Source organism: Lathamus discolor, chromosome 8, assembly GCF_037157495.1.
Source record: "Lathamus discolor isolate bLatDis1 chromosome 8, bLatDis1.hap1, whole genome shotgun sequence".
Classification (NCBI taxonomy): domain Eukaryota; kingdom Metazoa; phylum Chordata; class Aves; order Psittaciformes; family Psittacidae; genus Lathamus; species Lathamus discolor.
The window spans coordinates 21,020,035-21,039,843 of record NC_088891.1 but is presented as its reverse complement, the minus strand read 5'-3'; the positions used below and the strand labels follow the sequence as shown (position 1 = coordinate 21,039,843).

Here is a 19,809-nt window from a genome sequence, read left to right as displayed (position 1 = left end):
ATGCTCAGCTCAAATCCATATTTATTTCTGTTTTGGTATTCAGCACCATGGAACCTGAATCATTCATAAACACTAATGAATGTATATTTGCGCACTGCTGAAATGAAGTGGTATTGAATCCATTTTAAAAATTGACTGAGACATACAAAAATTAAGATGAAATGTATCCAGCTGTGTTAGTGCCCAGTGTGAGACACTCCAGCATTGATTTTTGGGATATGCATCTCTTTAATACATCCCTCTAGAGCTGTGATGGGCATTAGGCGCTGATGAGGGGCGAGTGGCTCCGCTGCTCCAGCCAGCCACCAGCCCACGTCACACCACTGATGGGCTGCAGTCACTGCTCACAAGCAGCTTTGCCCTTGAAACATCCACCTCCCCAGTCCCACCTGAGAGGCACAGACAGGGGCAGCATCTGAAGCATCTGCCCTCCACATGAGGCAGTGCAAGCAGAATTCTTCCAGCCTCGTCCTCCTCTTTCCCTGAGGCCCCAGCCTGCTCTGCCCTTACTCCTGTGCCACATTCATCAATGTCTTTTTCTACTGCACTGATTGTCTCTAGTGTCCTACTAAATTCTATTAGTCCCTCTGGGGACCTGTTCTTTGCTCAGCTGATCTCTACCCTCCTTGAGCTCTTCTCAAATCATGGTGCTATCAGCACTCCCATCGCTCTTGCCTCCTTTGTCCAGCCGTTTCTCTTGCTGTGCTTCTTCCATCCATCTGTATCTGTCTGTGCCTGAATTTATCCGCCTTGGCCCAGCTTTCTCACCCCATCCTACTGTTCTCCAGCCCCTTCTTCTTTCTTCAGGCATCTCCCTTCTCTTGGGCATCTTGAAAATTAAGTTTGTTTTTTCCTTCTCTGATCAAAAAGATGTAAACTCGGGTTTGTTTGTGAAAAATGCAGTCAAGGAAGAAAATACTGGTGGAGAATTTGCCATCTTCCCGTTTTGGCAAATTATAAACTTGTCCCTAGCAATGCACTTGGGTGTCATTCGCTGTAGATGGAGGCCTCAGCTTTACCTATAGTAATAATTCATACAATAGCCAAACCCTTGTTTCACAATCTGTTAGAAAAGCTCATCCTTAGTGCTCACAGCCATTTCCTAACCTCATGGTAACACTGCAGTGCCATGCATGAAGTGTGGTCATCATCTTTTAAAGTCTCTATACAGCACTAAATGAGTAATGATAATGTGATAACACATTTTACTGAGGACTGAAACTTTGTGGTGGATGTGTAAGAACTTGTATGTCATGGCATGCGCCTGCGATGCTGGGGATTGATTTAAACGTATCTTTAAGGAAAAAAATCCCCCTATCCAGAATGAAGATCCATAAATGCCAGAAGGGGTTCACCTTCCGTTGCCTGAAGAAGTGCTGCAGATCATTTATTAAATAGTCTTGGTATAGATGGGGGATCCGCGCTGGGGTTTTATTTTAGAGGGGGCAGGTGGATCTAAACAGAATCATATCCCAAACTTCTCTTGCAGCTTCGTGTACCAAAGAGACGGTGTGGTAGTAGCTGAAGTGGAGGGTTTCAACTGGGAGTAGCCTTACACTGAAGATTGGAAGCGAGGGCTCTAAGGCCATAGGCTGTCATTGCAGAGGGCTGTCTGCTGCCTCTTCACCACGTGCTCTTTGTGTAGAAAATGAGGGCTCTGGCATTCAATAAAATTTTCATTGCCTTTGGTGCTGCTGTCAGAAGTTTAAATTTTGATGAGCATTCTTCTGATTCAGATGTTTCCATGGTACTTGGGGTGGATTCAGGGTCAAACAGGCTTGGTTCCTCCTAGGAGGACTGGGGATGGAAGGCTTAATAAAACACAGACACAATGAGCATAGTGGTTTAAATTACTGAGGCTTAGATACAGGTTTTCACTTCTAAAAATCATCCTAGAAGTTGCTTTGAAGGCTTGCCTAGAATAACAATCAGAAATACCCCACTACTAAGAATTGTGAGCAAGCTCTGTTTCAGTTTGTTGTGATTGATAAGCTTTGATAGAAGATCTGCTTACCTCATTTTAATATAGAAATCCAGTTTGTCATCTGTTTGTTATGAGTTCTTCCTTAATTGCAGAGTTCTCCCTGATAACAGTATGGTGATCCCAGACTGTGCCTTCAGGAGTTTCACAGAGGGTGTCCATGCACAAAGGGTGGGCTCAAGCTTAACAAAAAGGAAATAAATCTCTGGTATCTAAAACTATAAATGGCTGTAGAGGGGTTTTACTGCAAGCTGTGGCTGCCCCATCCCTGGCAGTGCTCAAGGCCAGGCTGGACACAGGGGCTTGGAGCAGCCTGCTCTGGTGGAAGGGGTCCCTGCCCATGGGCAGGGGGTTGGAACTGGGTGAGCTTTAAGGTCCCTTCCGACCCAAGCCAGTCTGGGATTCCATGATACTTTTCATGTGTTGCTCCTGTGACATTGTGCAGCACACCTGGAGTCTTCCACAGGGGCTGTTGTCCTGGGTTCAGCAGTAGCAGTCATTTTTCTCCTTTTTAGTAGCTGGTGCAGTGCTGTGGTTTTGACTTTCAGCCTGGGAACAGTGCTGGTAACACCAATGTTCTTGGTTGTTGCTCAATGTTTAGTCTGACCAAGGACTTTGTGAGTCTCGTGCTCTGCCAGGGAGGAGGGGAAGCTGGGAGGAAGCAGAGACGGGACACCTGACCCAGACTGACCAAAGAGGTATTCCATACCACAGCATGTAAACTGGGGGCAGTTGCCCGGAAGGGCTAGATCACTGCTCGGGTCAGGCTGGGTATCGGTCGGTGGGTGGTGAGCGGTTGTGTTCTCTTCCCTTGTTATTTCCCTTATCATTATTATCATTGGTGGTAGCAGCAGTGATTTGTGTTATACCTTAGTTACTGGGCTGCTCTTATCTCAGCCCATGGGAGTTACATTCATTCCATTCTCTTCCTCGTCCCTCCAGGAGCAGGGGGAGGAAAGGCGGGGGGAGAGTGAGTGAGTGGCTGTGTGGTTCTGAGTTACCGGCTGGGCTTAAACCATGACATCTGTCCCCAGTTCCAATATAATGAAAGACAAAAAAGCCACCCCAAACCCCCACCAGCAATCTCCTTCACAACAAGGGAAAGAACATGATTTTTCTCATGCTTATGTGCAAGTAAAATCAGACAAAGCTTTCAGTTATGTGCTAATAGCATACAAATCTTCCAATAGTTCTCCTCTAAGCCTGCGGGAGACAGGAAGCCTGTGAGGGAAAATGTAGGGTCAGCAGATGACTGAATGTAAGGAGAATGGGTGAGAAGATGGCCTGAAGCAGAAAAGCGAGTTCTTGCTGTGTGTTTTCTGCCCCAGTGGAAGCTTTATTTGTTATATATATATTTCTCCTATTTTTAAAAGGAGAGGGAGCTGGGGAGGGGCTACCTGAAGCTGGAGAGCTGGGAGGATGTGTTTCAAATCAGATCCATGAAGTGAACAGTAAGTCAGCATCAGGACCAGATGGTGCTCACTCACAATTTCTCAGCGAGTGCAAGTGTGAAATCCCGTTTCCAAGTGTGGTGTGTAACCTATCACTTCGACTGGCTAATCAGACTAAGGAAACAAAATCAGACTCAAGAGACTCGGTCAATGTGATGTGAGGTTTTTAAGAAGACTTTTGGGGGAAATCTGGGAAACTGTGGATGAGTCCATCTGATGGCTGGACCAGTTAAATCGACAGCAGTCGTAATAAAATATAGTGGTGTTAAATGCTTGGGAAAGACTGTGTGTTCAGTCTAGTTGCATATATTTTGTGGGGAAAGAGCCATGTTTTACTATTGAAAACCTTTTGAAGGATGTTTTGAAGGATGGAAGGCTGAGAACACTGAGGCTGTTCAGCCTGGAGAAGAGAAGCTGCGTGGTGTCTGAGAGGAGCTTCCAGTGTCTGAGGGGGGCTACAAGGATGCTGGAGAGGGGCTCGGCATCAGGGACTGGAGCGATAGGGCAAGGGGTGATGGGTTCAAACTGAAACAGGGGAGACTGAGCTGAGCTCTTAGGCAGAAGCTCTTCCCTGTGAGGGTGCTGAGGCGCTGGCACAGGGTGCCCAGAGAAGCTGTGGCTGCCCCATCCCTGACAGTGCTCAACTCCCATGGCAGGGAGTTCGAACTGGATAATCTTAAGGTCTTTTCCAACCCAAACCAGTCCGGGATTCTATGTTGAGGGCTCTCCCATTCCCACAAATGTTCTGCCAATCTCTCACTGAGAGTCTCAAACCACAGTGCTGTGGACTCAGAGGAAATGACAGGCAGGAACACCTTCCATTAGACCAGATTGCTCCAAGCCCTGTCCAGCTTGGCCTTGAACATTGGTCTCTGAACTGCTGGGATTTGCATGGGCATAAATGATTGAAGTTGTAATGTGCAGATCTTTGGAAAACGCAAGATTGTAAAAATCAGATTAAATGTTAGGGAATGAATAAGCACCTAAACAGAGGAATCCTTGGGGCACTTAATCTGTCGTAGCCCCATATCTTAAATTCCAAGAGCCATTCTTGTTCCTTCCCCTCTTAAGTGTAGCAAATCTCTAAGGTGTATTAAAGCCAAAGAAGGTGTAGGATGTAACAAGGTGATCAAAGGCAAGTGGAATGTCAAAACCTCTTCTTTCCTGTAAAATCATGAGTGCTATGGGGAAAGCAAATAGGAGAGGAATGCTTGTTTCAGCTGTCAAGAGCCAAGAGACAGCATGTGGTTGATTGACTCAAAGACATGTGAAAAATGGTACATATTCTCGGGGAGCATCATATGTGGAACTTGCTGTTGGGAGCATTAGGGCTGCTGGAGGCTTACCTGGATCCAGAGAGCAGCCAGGACAAGGTTTTAAAGGCAGACTCTAACCAGGGCTAGTAACATGAAGTTATCTCCTCTTTCTCAGGAAATCCTTCATTCAGGGATTGTTAGATGCTAGGAGGCTGTCTGGAGCTGTGGCGCTTTTATGCTTTTCTTCTGTTCTCTCCTTGATACTTGCAATTGGCTGCTGTGTGGTGCTGTGAAGCCTTCACCATGTTCTTGTGTTCCTCAAGGTGTCCTGCTGATGAGCAGCCTTTGCTCAGCAGTTCGTGGGGTACGGCGACATTAAAAGGAGTGTGAGCAGCAGCTCAGGGAGGGGATCCTGCCCCTCTGCTGTGCTCTGGGGAGACCCCCCCCCCTGCAGCCCTGATCCAGCTCTGGGGCAGCAGCACAAGAGGGACATGGAGCTGCTGGAGAGAGGCCAGAGGAGGCCATGGAGATGCTGCGAGGGCTGGAGCAGCTCTGCTCTGGAGCCAGGCTGAGAGAGCTGGGCTGGGGCAGCCTGGACAAGAGAAGGCTCCTGAAGGGGAGACCTGAGAGCAGCTCCAGTGCCTAAAGGGGCTGCAGGAAACCTGCAGAGGGGCTTTGGACAAGGGCCTGTAGGGCCAGGCCAAGGGGAATGGCTTGAACCTGCCCGAGGGGAGACTGAGCTGAGCTCTTAGGCAGAAGCTCTTCCCTGTGAGGGTGCTGAGGCGCTGGCCCAGGGTGCCCAGAGAAGCTGTGGCTGCCCCATCCCTGGCAGTGCTCAAGGCCAGGTTGGACACAGGGGCTTGGAGCAAGCTGCTCCAGTGGAAGGGGTCCCTGTGCTTGGCAGGGGTTGGAACCTGGATGAGCTTTAAGGTCTCTTCTGACCCAAACTAGTCTGGGATTCTGTGATTCTATGACTGTGAACGCAGCACAGAGCAGACACTGTGTCTCCAGCAGTTTCTGGTTGGGTAAGGTTCTTTCTCCAAATGCTCCTTACTGTTGCTGACCAGACCAGCTGACCATCATTGACATTATTTACACATACTTTTTGGATATATAGAATTTTAGGAACACCATAAAAGTACTGCTAGTATATGGGATGCTTCCAGAACCCACTGTATGCTTCTGCACCTGGAAGACTTCCCAGCCAGTTCCATTAGTGGGTATGTGTACATGACCTCTCATGGTTTGCAATCCAAATCCATGTGCCAAGCTCACAGCTTTTAATGAGAGTTCTTCCTGAAAATGTCATCTCCTACATATTTAGAAGTTCATAATAGTTACTTCAGAGATTTTTATTTTATTTTAATTTTAATGAAGTTTGTACTGAAAAGAGCCCATTTTCATAGCAAAGTAGAAGAGTGAGCAAGTAATTGTTTAGAGTACAAACTTTTTTAGCACAGGGCACGCATCTAGATGTTACTCCTGTGTAGGAGTTGTTCTTGTGCAGGAACTAGGTATATATATATATATACATATATAAATATCTTCCTACACCCCCGATTTTTCTTTCTATTGCAGTATTTATGTGTTAAGCTCTTTTAACCCATTTGAGGTTTGAAGACTCTATGACTGCTTTATCTTGCCTTTGCTCACATAACTGAATCCAGGGCTTCCATTCTGCTTTTGGAGCCAATTTACTGAGTGGTTGATCGTTTTCATTGCTTTTTGTAATTCAGAGCTCCTGCTTTCCTTCAGTTGTGGTGCTCAGCTACCAGGGGCAGCTGGGGCAGTCGAGTGTGTTGGATAAAGGAGAATCTCAGGAGCTGGTGTTAAACCTCCTTGTGTGATTGCCTCTTGTCGCACCATGATGATCCTGGGAGTCTTGTTTCGTTCGTGGTTGTGTTTCTGATCTCTGTCTTTGTCTCAGACCTTTCCGTGCTGTGTTTATTGCCGTTACTTCCTCTTCCTTAAGTGCACATTTTATTATTGCTCTCTGAAAAAAATACAGGGTATTATTGAATTACATCCCAACTTTTTTATTCTACCTTTCTAATCGATCAGTGTAATTTCACTTTACTGTTGTTCTGTACTATGCATCCTTACCTGGTTAGCTGTAATATCATTGAATGTGGTTTGGTTTGTACTTTCTGCTTCTGAAATGTTTCTCCAGGGGCTGCCTGCTGAGTTCGTACTTCAGCAGTTTCACTGGAGATGCACAGTCTTTGTTTTCAAATGAATTCAAATGCAATCTGCCCAGCCCCTGCCCTGAAATCACACTTCCGTGGAGTACATGTTTAGGCATGTGTGGAGGAAGCTGTAGAGCACCAGATAGTCCACATAAGCAAAACCATACACCATTAGGTGCTTGCTTTTCAGACTCTTTTCAGAGTCCTTTACCATGTACCTTTGCTGTTTTTAAGGAAGAACATTGTAATTCCCCACTTAAAGTGTAATTTCCATGGTTTTGTTTAAGATACACTTGAAGAAAAGCAGCTAGTTTCTACAAGTACAGCGTAGAATGAAAGGATAATCCAAAGTTCATCTGTGAAACATCAGTCTATGTGTTTTATCTGTGTTTTGGTGGGAATGGCAGGAGGTCAAGGGTGCCACATCATTTTGGAGCAGACTCCAGAATCAAGATGTTGGAAAAGCATGGATTTAGAAGGTCAGAGGGCTTGCTAACTGTAATCACACTTCGGTACCATGAAGTAGATAGAGGTAAATGTAAGACATAACTGAGGCATTTGACAGCTGTTGCTCTCACCTTAACAGTTTAATGTTCTAATTTATCCCAGATTTGTTTAATTTCAGCGTTTGCCTTGCGAGACTTCAACACTTTGCCTTTTTTTGGTAACCCAGTGGACCTGCTCCATGGGTGCTCGCAAGCACTATAAGATATAAACCATTTTCAGTGGTCTGCCCTCTGTGCTGAGCTTGCTGGCTGATGGAAATTGCCTGGTTTCAGCTTAGTGACCAAAAATTGCTATTAGTTGGAATAAAATGCACTCTGTACATAATGCGAGTCTTCTGGGGTTAGCGCTGAAAGATGAGCTTATCCCAGGCGATGAGATGATGTCTGGGGTCTGATTTGGACCCATCCACTAAAGCACCCTCCAGTTCAGCACATTTACCATGCAAAAAGCCAAGCTTTTTAAATCCTGTTTAAATCAAACATCTCATTAAAATAGAGGAGTCTCACTTGACAGGTAGATTTGGAGAAGGAGTTATGTGCTGCACGTGTTAACACTGGCCTAAGGAGCGGCTGAATGGATTAACAGGGCACTCACTGTAGGGCAGAGATACAGCCTTCTTAGAAACAAACTTGCAGTTGTTAAAACTAAGTTTGTAAGGATTCTAATAGAATTTCTAGCATGTCCTCATGGAATATCTTGTTCTCCCTGGAGAAGCAATTGGAATTTCTCTGGACTTACCATTTTAGGCTGATCCAAAACAGGTTTTATATTAAAATGTCCGGTCTAAACACTAGTGGTAATTGTGATTGTTAACTGAAATAAAAGGTAAGGATTCTCCCCACAGAATCAGAAATGTAGTTAGAATCACAAAATCATAGAATAGTTAGGCCTGGAAAGGACCTTAAGGCCATTTAGTTCCAACCCCCCTGCCATGGGCAGGGACACCTCACACTAGACCATGTCACCTAAGGCTCTGTCCAGCCCGGGGATGGAGCATTCAGAACTTCCTTGGGCAACCCATTCCAGTGCCTCACCACCCTCACAGTAAAGAACTTCTTCCTTATATCCAATCTAAACTTCCCCTGTTTAACCCATCACCCCTTGTCCTATCACTGCAGTCCCTAATGAAGAGTCCCTCCCCAGCATCCCTATAGGCCCCCTTCAGGTACTGGAAGGCTGCTCTGAGGTCCCCACGCAGCCTTCTCTTCTCCAGGCTGAACAGCCCCAACTTCCTCAGTCTGTCTTCATACAGGAGGTGCTCCAGTCCCTGATCATCCTCGTGGCCTCCTCTGGACTTGTTCCAGCAGTTCCATGTCCTTTTTATGTTGAGGACACCAGAACTGCACACAATGCTCCAGGTGAGGTCTCACACTCTCTACAAGAGTAGAGGGGCAGGATCACCTCCTTGGACCTGCTGGTCACGCTCCTTTTGATGCAGCCCAGGATACGGTTGGCTTTCTGGGCTGTGAGCGCACACTGAAGCCGGCTCCTGTTCATTTTCTCATCGACCAGCACCCCCAAGTCCTTCTTTTGGCATTAGCAAATGCTTTTGTATTGGAATGGTAAGCATTGATTGCTGAAGGAATATTTGTCCTGGACAGAAGTGTTAGGAAGAAGAGGGGAGGTGAAGAGATGTTGCAAGAACTGTGGTTTAATAGTGTGACTTTGGAAAATGCATGTAATCTGGGGGGGACTGAGGGTGTTCGTAGGTGGCTGAGGAAGCTGAAATGGCTACTTTGGTCTTTTCTTTGACGATTCCTGTTTGGAAAATCAGTTGTATTTCAGTCCTTTGGCTGGTTTAGGCTGTATAACGCTGCTTCATTGTGCAAGGGGAATGGTCCTGTAGTGGTGTTAATGCATATGCTTTGTTCATGCTATAGAAAACAGCAAGTAAGCAAAGATATGCATCCAGCTTAATCAGGAAACTTGATGCTGGTGTGAGTTGTTTTGTCAGTTTGTGATACAGCAGTGCTGTGTGAGATCTTGGGTTTGGCATCGAGTTGCTTGTTGGTAGGACAGCAATCAGAGGAGACGTTCTCCTCACTTAGAGATGGTGCTTTTCACCACTCCAGGCTTCCCAGCGCCCTGTTCAGGCTAGTGAAAAGCTCCTTTGGCTACTGATGCTAATGAGTTTTGTCTTGCAGTCAGGGAAGGTCAATGAAGTGGCTGTTTCACCTGTGCTAGAGGCAGCATGTTGTACATAAAGGATGCTTACATAGCTCCTGAGGGACAGTGGGGTTGGATCTGCAGATTGGTGAATGGATGGCAGCAAAGCAAGTAATTCATCAGCACGGGAGGTGATGGAGGATGTGGGGAAACAGCAAAGCAGCCTAACAGAGATGATGGTGCCTGAACCCAGTAGAGTTTTGTCTGATGGTTTTCTCTGATGCCATCCTTGGGCCACCAGTGTATTGATTAAGGCTTTTTAAAAGGGGAATAAGTCTTTTTCGAGTACAGTTTCAGTCGGTGTTTGTTGTGTCAAAATGAGACTCTTCTTCTGCACCCCATGTACGACAGGGAGTGTTTTAACTGCATTCGGAAGTGAGGCAGGAGTGCAGTTGCCTGTCCTTTGAGGAGCACTAGGCAGGCAGCACCTTGTTGTCTTTTGGATACTCTTCAAACAATGATTCCAGACTCTTAGATGGTGTTGTGGTGACGGTCTGAATGCCCTGCCTGTTTGAGGTCCCTTCTCTGCCTCTGCAGGGTTTCCTTTGTTGCTCAAGGCTGACTGGCAGGAATTGCTGCCTTGCCACCGCTGGAGTTTTCTTCCTCTTCATGGGGAATTACATGAGGGGATTTGACTTTTGGGAAAGGTTAACGTGCACAAATGTGAGACTTTATCTAGAACAGCAGCGTTTTGATGTGGTTATTGCAGCAGAAGGTTCCTTGTGCTTGAAACTGAGAAAGTTGAAAGTTCTGGTTAGTTAATTGTGCAGAACTTGATTTTCCCTTTCCATGTACACAAGGCTTGGCTCGATGCTTCAGGTTTGAAAGGGCACTGCGAAACCAGAGACCTTTGTTCTTATATCAGTGATTGTGAGTCTGAAAGGAAAGCTCCTCTTCAAGAGATGGAGAGGAGGGTTGAATGTAATTAATTTCCCTCTCATTTGAAGCACTAAAGATGGCTGAATTGAAAATAGATTCTTTCAGCTTTGCCCCTGAAGGCCACAGAATTTCCCTCTTAATGAGAGAGAGCAGGCAAAGGCCAGTGACCACTGACAAGTCGTTTGAAGAACCAGTTGCTCTGTCAAGTCCAGACTAAATGATGCTGCTTTCATACTCTCCATGTAGCTACTGGGAGGTTTCTAAACCTTGAGCATTTAAAAAGCAGGGTACAGACAATGTGGATCCTGAGCCAGTGTTTGTGTCAATCTATGTTGGATTGTGCTGGCACACAAGGATGAAGATCAGAGCTTCAGCCCTGTGCGGCAGCATGTTGCCTTTCGTCACGCTTAGACCTGAAGAGACAGAGGAGCAGGGAGTTGGGGCAACTTGTTTCCATTCCCTTCTGGTCACCTGTACTCAGAATGGGATCTGTGCCCAGCATCCACAGAATCACAGAATCCCAAGGGTTGGAAGGGACCTCAAAAGATCATCTAGTCCAACCCCTCCACAAGAGCAGGGTAACCTACAGTACATCACACAGGAACTTGTCCACCCCCATTTCCACTTCACCCAGGGTGCAGCTCCTCTTGCATATGTGTAGCTCCTCAGCTCTTCCCATCATTTTACAGCTGTTGGCTTAAAAAACCATATTGCTTTCCAAGTATTTCACCTTCCCTTGGATTTAGCTTAGAAGCTGGAATCAACTGCTGGCACAGATTGGGGTTTTTTTGTTTCCTTCATTGCTGTTATGATCAAAATATTTTGTCTTTTAAGTCTACAAAAGGGTGGGAGACGCTCTTGGATAGGGACCCTCAAAGGGTCCCATAGCACATGTGAAATGCTGTGCAAGCACCTTGCAATTAAAGTAGTTGTTATTTTCGTGCTAACATCAAGAGGGATAGAAGAGTGGGCAGAGCTGCCAAGTCTTCTTTGCAGTTTAATTGTCTGTTTGGTAACAGAACACATAATATTCCATTACGAATCTTATTTGATATGGTAATTGGCTCATTTGCTCCCTGGTTGTCAATGTAACTTCCCTACCACAAACATCTGTACTTGCATTGTGTTAATCTGTGTGAATGCTAAACACTGACGGAGTTCAACTATAAAAGTGTGTTTTAAAAGCTTTTTTTTAATTCATTAACTGGAAAGTCATTGATAATAATGTGAGCTCTTCTCATATTATTGTCCCTTGTAAGCAGCTTGGCATTTGCTCCATAAGCCAGAAAAGCCAAGTCACTTTGAAAAGATAATATGTTTCAGAATCTTCATCTCCTAAATCAGAAATACTTGAGAGCAGGTAACAGGGTATCTAGCTCAACTCTTCTTATCCGTGGCCAAAAATACTGCCTCTTCAGTAGTAATGCCTTCAGTAGTAATGCCTGCTTATGAATGATGGCCCGAGTTAAAGCTCTATCAGTTGGTAAAGAAACATGAGTACTTTCTGAATGTCTTCATTACAAGTTAAACATCAGTGAAGAAACCAGAAATGAGCCCAGCACTTTACTTCGTACTAAGTTTGCTTGAGATGGGATGGTCCATCAGTTCCCTTATGGTGCTGTTTAGGCTGACCAGTTCTGAAATAACAGGGTGTCTAAATATGCTTTTGAAAGAGAATCATGGAATGCCAGGTTGGAAGGATCATCTGTCCAACCTTTCTAAGCAAAGCACGACCTAGGTGAGATGTCTCAACACCCTGTCCAGCTGAATCTTAAAACTGCTCACTGCTGGGGAGTCCACCACTTCCTTGGGGAGATTATTCCAGTGGCTGATTGTTCTCATTGTGAAACACTTTCCTCTTGTGTCCAGTTGGGATCTCCCTGGGAGTAACTTGTGCACATCACCCCTCATCTTTTCCATGTTACTCCTTGTTAAAAATGGGGTCTCAGTCTCCTTTGTAGCCACCCTTAAATACTGGAACATGGGGATAAGGCCTTTCCTCAGCCACCTTTTCTCCAGGCTGAACAGTCCCAGCTCTCTCAGCCTTTCCTCATGTACTGTCCAGTCCTTAGTCATCTTTGTGGCCATTCTGGACCCTCTCCAGCCCGTTCACATCCTTTTTGTGTAGTGTGGACCGAAACTGAACCCAGTATTCCAGGTGTGGCCTAACAAGTGCCGAGTAAAGCAGGTGACACCTTTATATCTGCTGGTGATGCCCTTGATGTTCCCCAGCATCCTGTTGGCTTTCCTTGTTGCACCATTCACACCATTCACTCCTATGGAGCTTGTGTCTATCAGGATTGCCAGGTCCCTTTCCTCGGAGGTAACCGTCAAATACAAGAAGTAAATGGAAAACTGGGTTAAAATGTGGTTTAATTAAGGGTAAATTGTGTCCTAATGCTTCTTTTGATGGAGTGACCAACTTTGGCAAAAGCAGCTTAGAACCCAGAGCAGGTATTTTTTGTATCAAGAGCTGCTCATTAAACTTCTCATGTATATCCCATTTTTTGTCCTTGGGTTTTACGGTGTAGCTAGTGAGGACAGCAATTTCCATGTATCCTGAGGTGGTCAGATGTTTGGGGTTTTTTTAACCCAAGTTTTGTGCTTGTGACAGGGGATGTCATTGACTTGTATTTATTAGGCTCCCTGTGGCAAGTTTAATACATGGCTAAGGAATTACGTGTTATCCTGTAACCTAACGTTATGAAAGCAGGAGCCGTTGTACATCCATGGAAAATCTGAACTTCTCACGTGTCCAATTTTTACATCCCTTTTTATCAAATATGTAAGCATTTCAAGAATTGATGTGTGTGTGTGTGTGTGTGTATGCATATGGAGAAAGAGATTGAACGGGAATGAGAACATAAGCTATTGATCAAGCAGACTGGAACAAAATTACTCATTAGCTAAAAACAGCCAACAGTGAGAGAGCAATGATCTATCACAGGCTGATCTCAGTGTGATGCATCCAGGAAAGGGCACATACAGCAGAATGAATGTGGCAAGATACTTGCTGTAGTGATAACACTTTATTTATGTCATTTTTCAAGTCCCTGGTAAGACGCTTCTGAAATGACACACAAGTAATTGGAACTCTGCAGCCTACAAAGAGTAATTCAAAGAGGAGCAAATACAGAGGGTCCGCGAGGAGGGTGTGGGGGGCTTGTCACACCAGGACCAAGCACCCCTGACTCGCTGAGCCTGCCAGATCAAGGCTGGAGTACGGGAAGTGCAGCTCACAATGGAGACAAATGCTGAGGAGGAATGTGAGGGAGGAAGAAAGATTTCAAATCAAAGGCGCTGTTTTCATAAAGAATAAGTGATTTGGTCGCAAATAAATGCAGAAGATGGTTTTCAAATGTCATCGTAAGAGCCATCTGATACAGATAGTGAGTACATAAATACCTAAATCATTTTAAGGTGGAATTTCTGTTGCGCGTGTTAAAATCATGGAGAGTTGATGTGAAATGGATGTCTGGAGTCACAGCCAATTGGGTGCAGCCATATCCAGGTTTTTGCTCCAGTATGTGAGAGTTTGAGCTGTGAAGATACATGTACAGCCTTACGTAGTTTCTGGTATAGGTCTGCATGCTTATCTGAGAGTGAAGCATCGTCTTACTCTATAAATAAATACTGCCATATGCTAATGTTCTGTAGTTTATAATGCAAAACTTGGAGGGGTAGGGGGGCTTGTTTTAAAAATATTAGATCCACCTACAAACCTTTACAGTGATTTCACAGGAAGAAGGAAACCATGACCTGGTATTCCTTATTCCCTAACATCAATAACTCCTATTAGTAGGTGAAGCATGTAAAATGTTTATCTAAACTCTGTGGCCCTTCCTCATTGACTTGCTTTGATAAATATTAAAGGGCAAAAGGCTGCTTTGACTTCCTGGAACTTGAACAATTGAACCTGCCAACATCGTAAGCAAAGTGCCCTTATGTCAGTGGTGTAGTAAAAGAACAATAAACAGGTTGAATGTTCTTTGTGATAGATGATATTCAAATTGTTCGTGGCTGCAAACAGCTCTTCTTTCTACTGCCAAGCTAAAGCAGTGTTGAGTCCTAGTATGCAGCCAACAGCTTTGCTGTATTACCACAAAGCTCAGTATCTCTGAGTTCTTACGGATTTTATATGTCTTTAGGGTTGCTCAGAGTGCATCAGGACATTTTTAAAAGCAGAGACCCAGAGATACCACTTTTTATACGTGTCTTGAATGAAGAACTTGTCTGGTTTGCTGTTATGAAATGCACATCTTTGGTTATACAGAGCTGCAGTACGTTATCAGTATAGAATCCCAGCCTGGTTTGGGTTGAAGGGACCTTCAAGCTCATCCAGTTCCAACCCCTGCCACAGCCCCTGCTCCAAGCCCCTATGTCCAACCTGGCCTTGAGCACTGCCAGGGATGGAGCAGCCACAGCTTCTCTGGGCACCCTGTGCCAGCGCCTCAGCACCCTCACAGGGAAGAGCTTCTGCCTAAGAGCTCAGCTCAGTCTCCCCTTGGGCAGGCTAAAGCCATTCCCCTTGGCCTGTACCTACAGGCCCCTCTCCAGGTTTCCTGCAGCCCCTTTAGGCACTACAGTGTGATGCAAGTGAGAAACTGGGATGTGATACAGAAGTATCTGCACACAGTGTTTCTTGAGCTTACACAGAGTAGAGAATAAAATCTTTGGATCGGTACAGCACTACCTATTTGCTAAGCTGAATTTCTTCACTAAACACAAGGCCGTGGTACCCTTGGAAAATTTCATCTTAGTTTTATGTCCATTTTAATATAATTTCAGCTTTTGCTTACCCAATGACCTAAGTATTGAGTACAAAGAACTCCCTGAAAAAACTCGTATGTATCAAGTGGAGGATTTTGTCTGAGTAATTGTTCAGATCAAGTGTAAATAAAATGATGTTAGACACAATGCAGCCTGATTACACTCTAGTGTTGTGTGTTTTGGGGAGTTCCAGCTGGATTTTACTGGGTGTCAAAGTGTAGCTTATTGGGAAAAGTTATAAACAGCCATTGTCATGGTGGCCTGATGGCCCAGATCTAGTTTTGGAGTAACGCAGTGATAGAGCTTGTATCATATTCTATCAGACCCTGATCTGAAACTTCCTGTCCGCTACTGCTTGTACTGTGTTGAGACTTACTCTGCGTTTGCGTACAAGCACAACCAGTGTTTCTGTGGATGCTTTTGTCTTTCTTCCATTTTATTATTTTAAGTTCCTCCTTTTTATTATTTTATTTTCATTTAAAGATCTTTTGTCTTTCTTCCATTTTATTTGAAGTTCCTCCTGAGTTTCTGAAGCGACCGGCAAATATTTATGCCCATGAATCCATGGACATTGTCTTTGAGTGTGAGGTGACTGGAAAACCTACTCCAACAGTGAAATGGGTCAAGAACGGAGACATGGTTATCCCGAGTGACTATTTCAAAATCATTGTAAGTATATTTTCCATTTTGCTTGTTTCCAACCTGTTGACCTGTTAGTCCTCTAGCACACACGTATGCAAACTTGATTCTTTTATAGGATAGGCTTCCTGGTTCTGTACTACTGATGTTTGGGGCCTGGAGGAGAAATGGCTTCTTGAAATCTTTAATGTTCCGTAATTCAGTCGCTTTACTGAAACACTACAGCATGTTGCTTATATTGTACAAATTGATTTCGTTATGGCTTTGATTTTCTATGAGACAGACACACACACAGTGACAGAACACGCTTTGTTGGCTGAACCAGTCGAAGTGCAAGCTCACAGAGCACAGTGACTGCTCTCGGCAGTCATCTGTAACCAGGGACAGTTGCCAGAGTTTAAATATAAATATAACTGAGCTGTGGCTCGTGAGTTTTGGTGCTTCTAGAGGGAAATTTTAGATGTAGTCAAAGTCGTTACTGAGGTCTAGTTGAGAACTTAATGGCTGGGTAATTGGTTGTATACCGGGGTTGTAGGATTGTAACAGTGATCTCACTTAGTGTGCTTACATCTACTGCTTAAAATGTCATAAAAATGCCTGTGGAAATGGTGTGAGTTGCCAGTGATATGTGATGCTACAAAATCATAGCCATTAATGAGAGCTGCTGCTGCTTTTTGATACCCTGTAATTTGAAGATTCAATGCAAGAGAGGTGAAATCCGAGGGCAACTAAAAACACACTTTTCCATGTTACTCGTTTGGAAGTTGCTCCTGTCATAGCAATGTGCCATAATAACAGCAGTGCTTTTGCAGTTGCAACCCATTTTTAAGCATTGTGTTTTCCCTTTCCTCTTCAGAAAGAACATAATCTGCAAGTTTTGGGTCTGGTGAAATCAGATGAAGGATTCTATCAGTGCATTGCAGAAAATGATGTTGGAAATGCGCAGGCTGGAGCCCAGCTGATAATACTTGACCTTGGTAAGATAAATCATGACGGTAGAATGCCAAATGGTGGGGAGGAACAATTTCAAGGGGCCTTTTCCATGTGATGTGCTCTATCTGGAACTCAGCTACTGCAGGAGCTTGGATTTTTTAAATCACGAGTGATTCAGTGTCATCTTCTGTGCACCTAATGTTACTTCGGAGAAATCAGGGAATTCCATAGGATCAGCCTTGTATTTGCATCTGAAGTATTGTTGCATGCTGAGATTTAAAAACAAATTATTAACAATGCTCCCCTTGCAGTGCTCTGCATTTTGTGGTTTGGATCTTAAAAGAGAATAATTGCTGTTACGATTAAACCCCTACTGTCTTTCCAAAAAAACATAGTACACGTACTGTTCCTAAGGCATCAGCTTGTTTTGCTCTTTCAGGTCACACAGTTCTTTAAAGTAACTTCTAAGAGCAGAAAGAAGAAAGCTAATAGTAAGAGAGATGAGGGGAGAGACAAGTCAGACAACAGTAATTTTTACTTGGGGGTGTGGGGAGGGAGGGGTTGTGTTGCCTGGCTTTACAGGGTATTGTTTCCAAATTGTCATCTTTTATTTGGGTGGAAAGCCTTACGGATGGTCAGAGGCATGATGTAACTTCATGCTTGTAATGTTAACAGATGTGAATCTGCTAGGCCTGGTTTTGATGTTCACTGTGCAGAGCGTGCCACAGAGAGATAGATTTTCTTTTGTGAACCTTTTGGAGAGTAGTTGTGCACTTACAACTTCTTCTGAGTTCTCAATTGGATATGGGTATGTTTCCTTGCTGGCTGAAGAGACAGATGCATGTACTTCCCAAAAGGATTTGGGGAACAAAAGGTGACCTCTACTGGGTTCAGTAGCTTTAATCCGAGAGAGCTGTGGGGTTTCAGCCTTGGAGGTAGGCACCTGGATCTAGCAGCGCCTACTGTCATCAGGTTGCCAGAAAACTCAGTAAAAGTAATTTTCTTTCTGCTCTCTGCATGAATCACCTCAGTAGTTCCCAAATCTTCCAAACGGAAGCATTATTCCATATTTTCCATGTTTGAAAAATACTGAATAATTAATGTACTCTGGTTTTGAAGCCCTGCCCAAGTCTGTAGTTTCACCCTGCTCCCAGTAGTAGGTTATAAATTACTATTACTGTTATTATTTCAGTTCCTGTAGTCTCAATTTTCTTCCTTTCCCTCCCATGTTGTTTGCCCAGTGGTTTTTCCTTCCTGTTCTACTCTGGCAACCTGTCCTGTTCCATTAGAGGACTTTGCCTTATAATGCTGTCCTTTCTCTTTTGCATGCTGCCAACGGATTGCGGATGCAGTGTTGATGGAGTCTCATTTCGGGTGTGAAGATACACCCCGTCGTCCTATTGTTCTGTTACATGGCCTACAGTGTTTTAACAATGCACTCCGTGTGTAACACTGATGCAGTTTAGTTGTTGTTCTTCAGTGGTAGAGATAAACACATGGTACATCACCAAAAGTGCACTTTAGTTGGTTGGGTGCTGAGTATCGGCGTAACAAGTAGTGCGAGTAGGAATGAACGCGCTGTGTCTTAGTTGTGAAAACTGGCATACACAGTCAAAAAACCCAGCTATTTGATACTTTCATACCTTCTCACAGTATGTGAGCGGCAAAGAAGGAAGCAGTGTTCAGGGAACAAGGGTGAAGGGATCATACACAGCAGTTCAGGAAAGCTACCTTGGTATGAAAATGAAACCCACTCCTTTGAGAAAAACCTATTCTGAACACTTCAGTTGTTCATTCAGGAAGCTTTTTATTCTAAATTTCGCACTCATGATGGGAATTATCCACTTTGCCAACTGAAAAATTAGTTTCAGTGAGAAAATGTGAAGTGTTCGTGGAAGTTCTTCGCAATTAGCAGCCTGCCCCTTCCCTTGCTGTTCTGTTTTCTCCTTCCGAAATGGAATTGGCAATTTCCAGACTAGCTATTTGCAGGCTATTTCCCATGAGCCATTTTGCTTATCAAATTGATCTTTAATTAAATTTAAATTAGAAAGCAGAGGCCTTATGGAACTTCTTTATGGGCCAGGGTTGGGCCAAGTCTATTGTGTGGGTATCTGTAAAGAGAGCACAGCATTGAGCGTGGTGTAGCAGACAGCAAGGAAGGAGGTAGTTGCTGCCGTTAAAGGTGAGTTTGGGTAGCTGGAAAAAGTAGAGTTACTCAGACTTCGAGGGAGATACAATGAGAAAGGTTAAATAGAAATGAACCAGTAAAGCTGTTTGCACTCTGCATATTGTATCAGAACTCAGCTGGCTCTTCTATGTGTGAGCTTGTTTCAGTCAAAACCTTTCCTGTGGAGATTTTCCACTGTGTTGCGCTTTGCTCTCTGGAATGGTGCTGTTCCATCCATGGCTTCATTGAGGGGTTTTGGGGGGTCTTGGGGAAAGTAAAATACCACATCTGGACTTTCTGCAGTCACAGGGGGTAGTGTAATTGTTAAACACAACAGGCGTAAAGTGCACATTGTGATTATCTGCTCCAGGTTTCTTCTGGCTTGGTCCTTTTTGGCTGTGGGGTGAATTGTGAAAAGCTTGCACCAGATACGGAGTTATTTGTGGAAAATATTAACGCTTAATTAGCTAAAAAAGGGGAAGTTGAAGGCTTATTGGAGAGGCTTTTTGTTTTCCAACTCTGTAATTCTCTGTTAATAGAAAAGACTGTACTTGGCAATGGTTTGGCTGTACAGAGCCCACAGCTTCTGCTTTTTCTGGAACATACAAAAGGATTGTGGCATCAAGAGTTTTAGGGCAACTCTTGATCAGTGAGAAGGTTGAAAGTGGGAAGAGAGGGAATAGGAGTTGGGTAGATGGTCTGAGTTAAATATTCTTCTACCAATATCCCCTGTACTTCCGGTGTGGAATTCTGCCATAGAGTTGAAAAGTATCCCACCTGCATTCCAAGTGCTTTGAGATTTGGAATTGTGTCCCTGTCTCTGATACCTGCCCTCCCCTTTCGGGAATTCCGCTGGAGCTGTGGCTCTGCTGCC

At 44.4% G+C, this 19,809-nt stretch overlaps 1 protein-coding gene across 5 annotated transcripts in view; it reads left to right on the top strand.

Annotated features, from left to right (window-relative positions):
* The window catches only part of NEO1 (neogenin 1), a 188,016-nt gene that overhangs the window by 107,877 nt on the left and 60,330 nt on the right, over window positions 1–19,809 (top strand). For all 5 annotated transcript variants that reach the window (XM_065689077.1, XM_065689076.1, XM_065689075.1 and 2 more), the window contains exons 6-7: window positions 15,711–15,865; window positions 16,692–16,812. In XM_065689077.1, coding sequence (XP_065545149.1) covers window positions 15,711–15,865; window positions 16,692–16,812 — 276 coding nt within the window. The remainder of the gene's footprint in view (window positions 1–15,710; window positions 15,866–16,691; window positions 16,813–19,809) is intronic.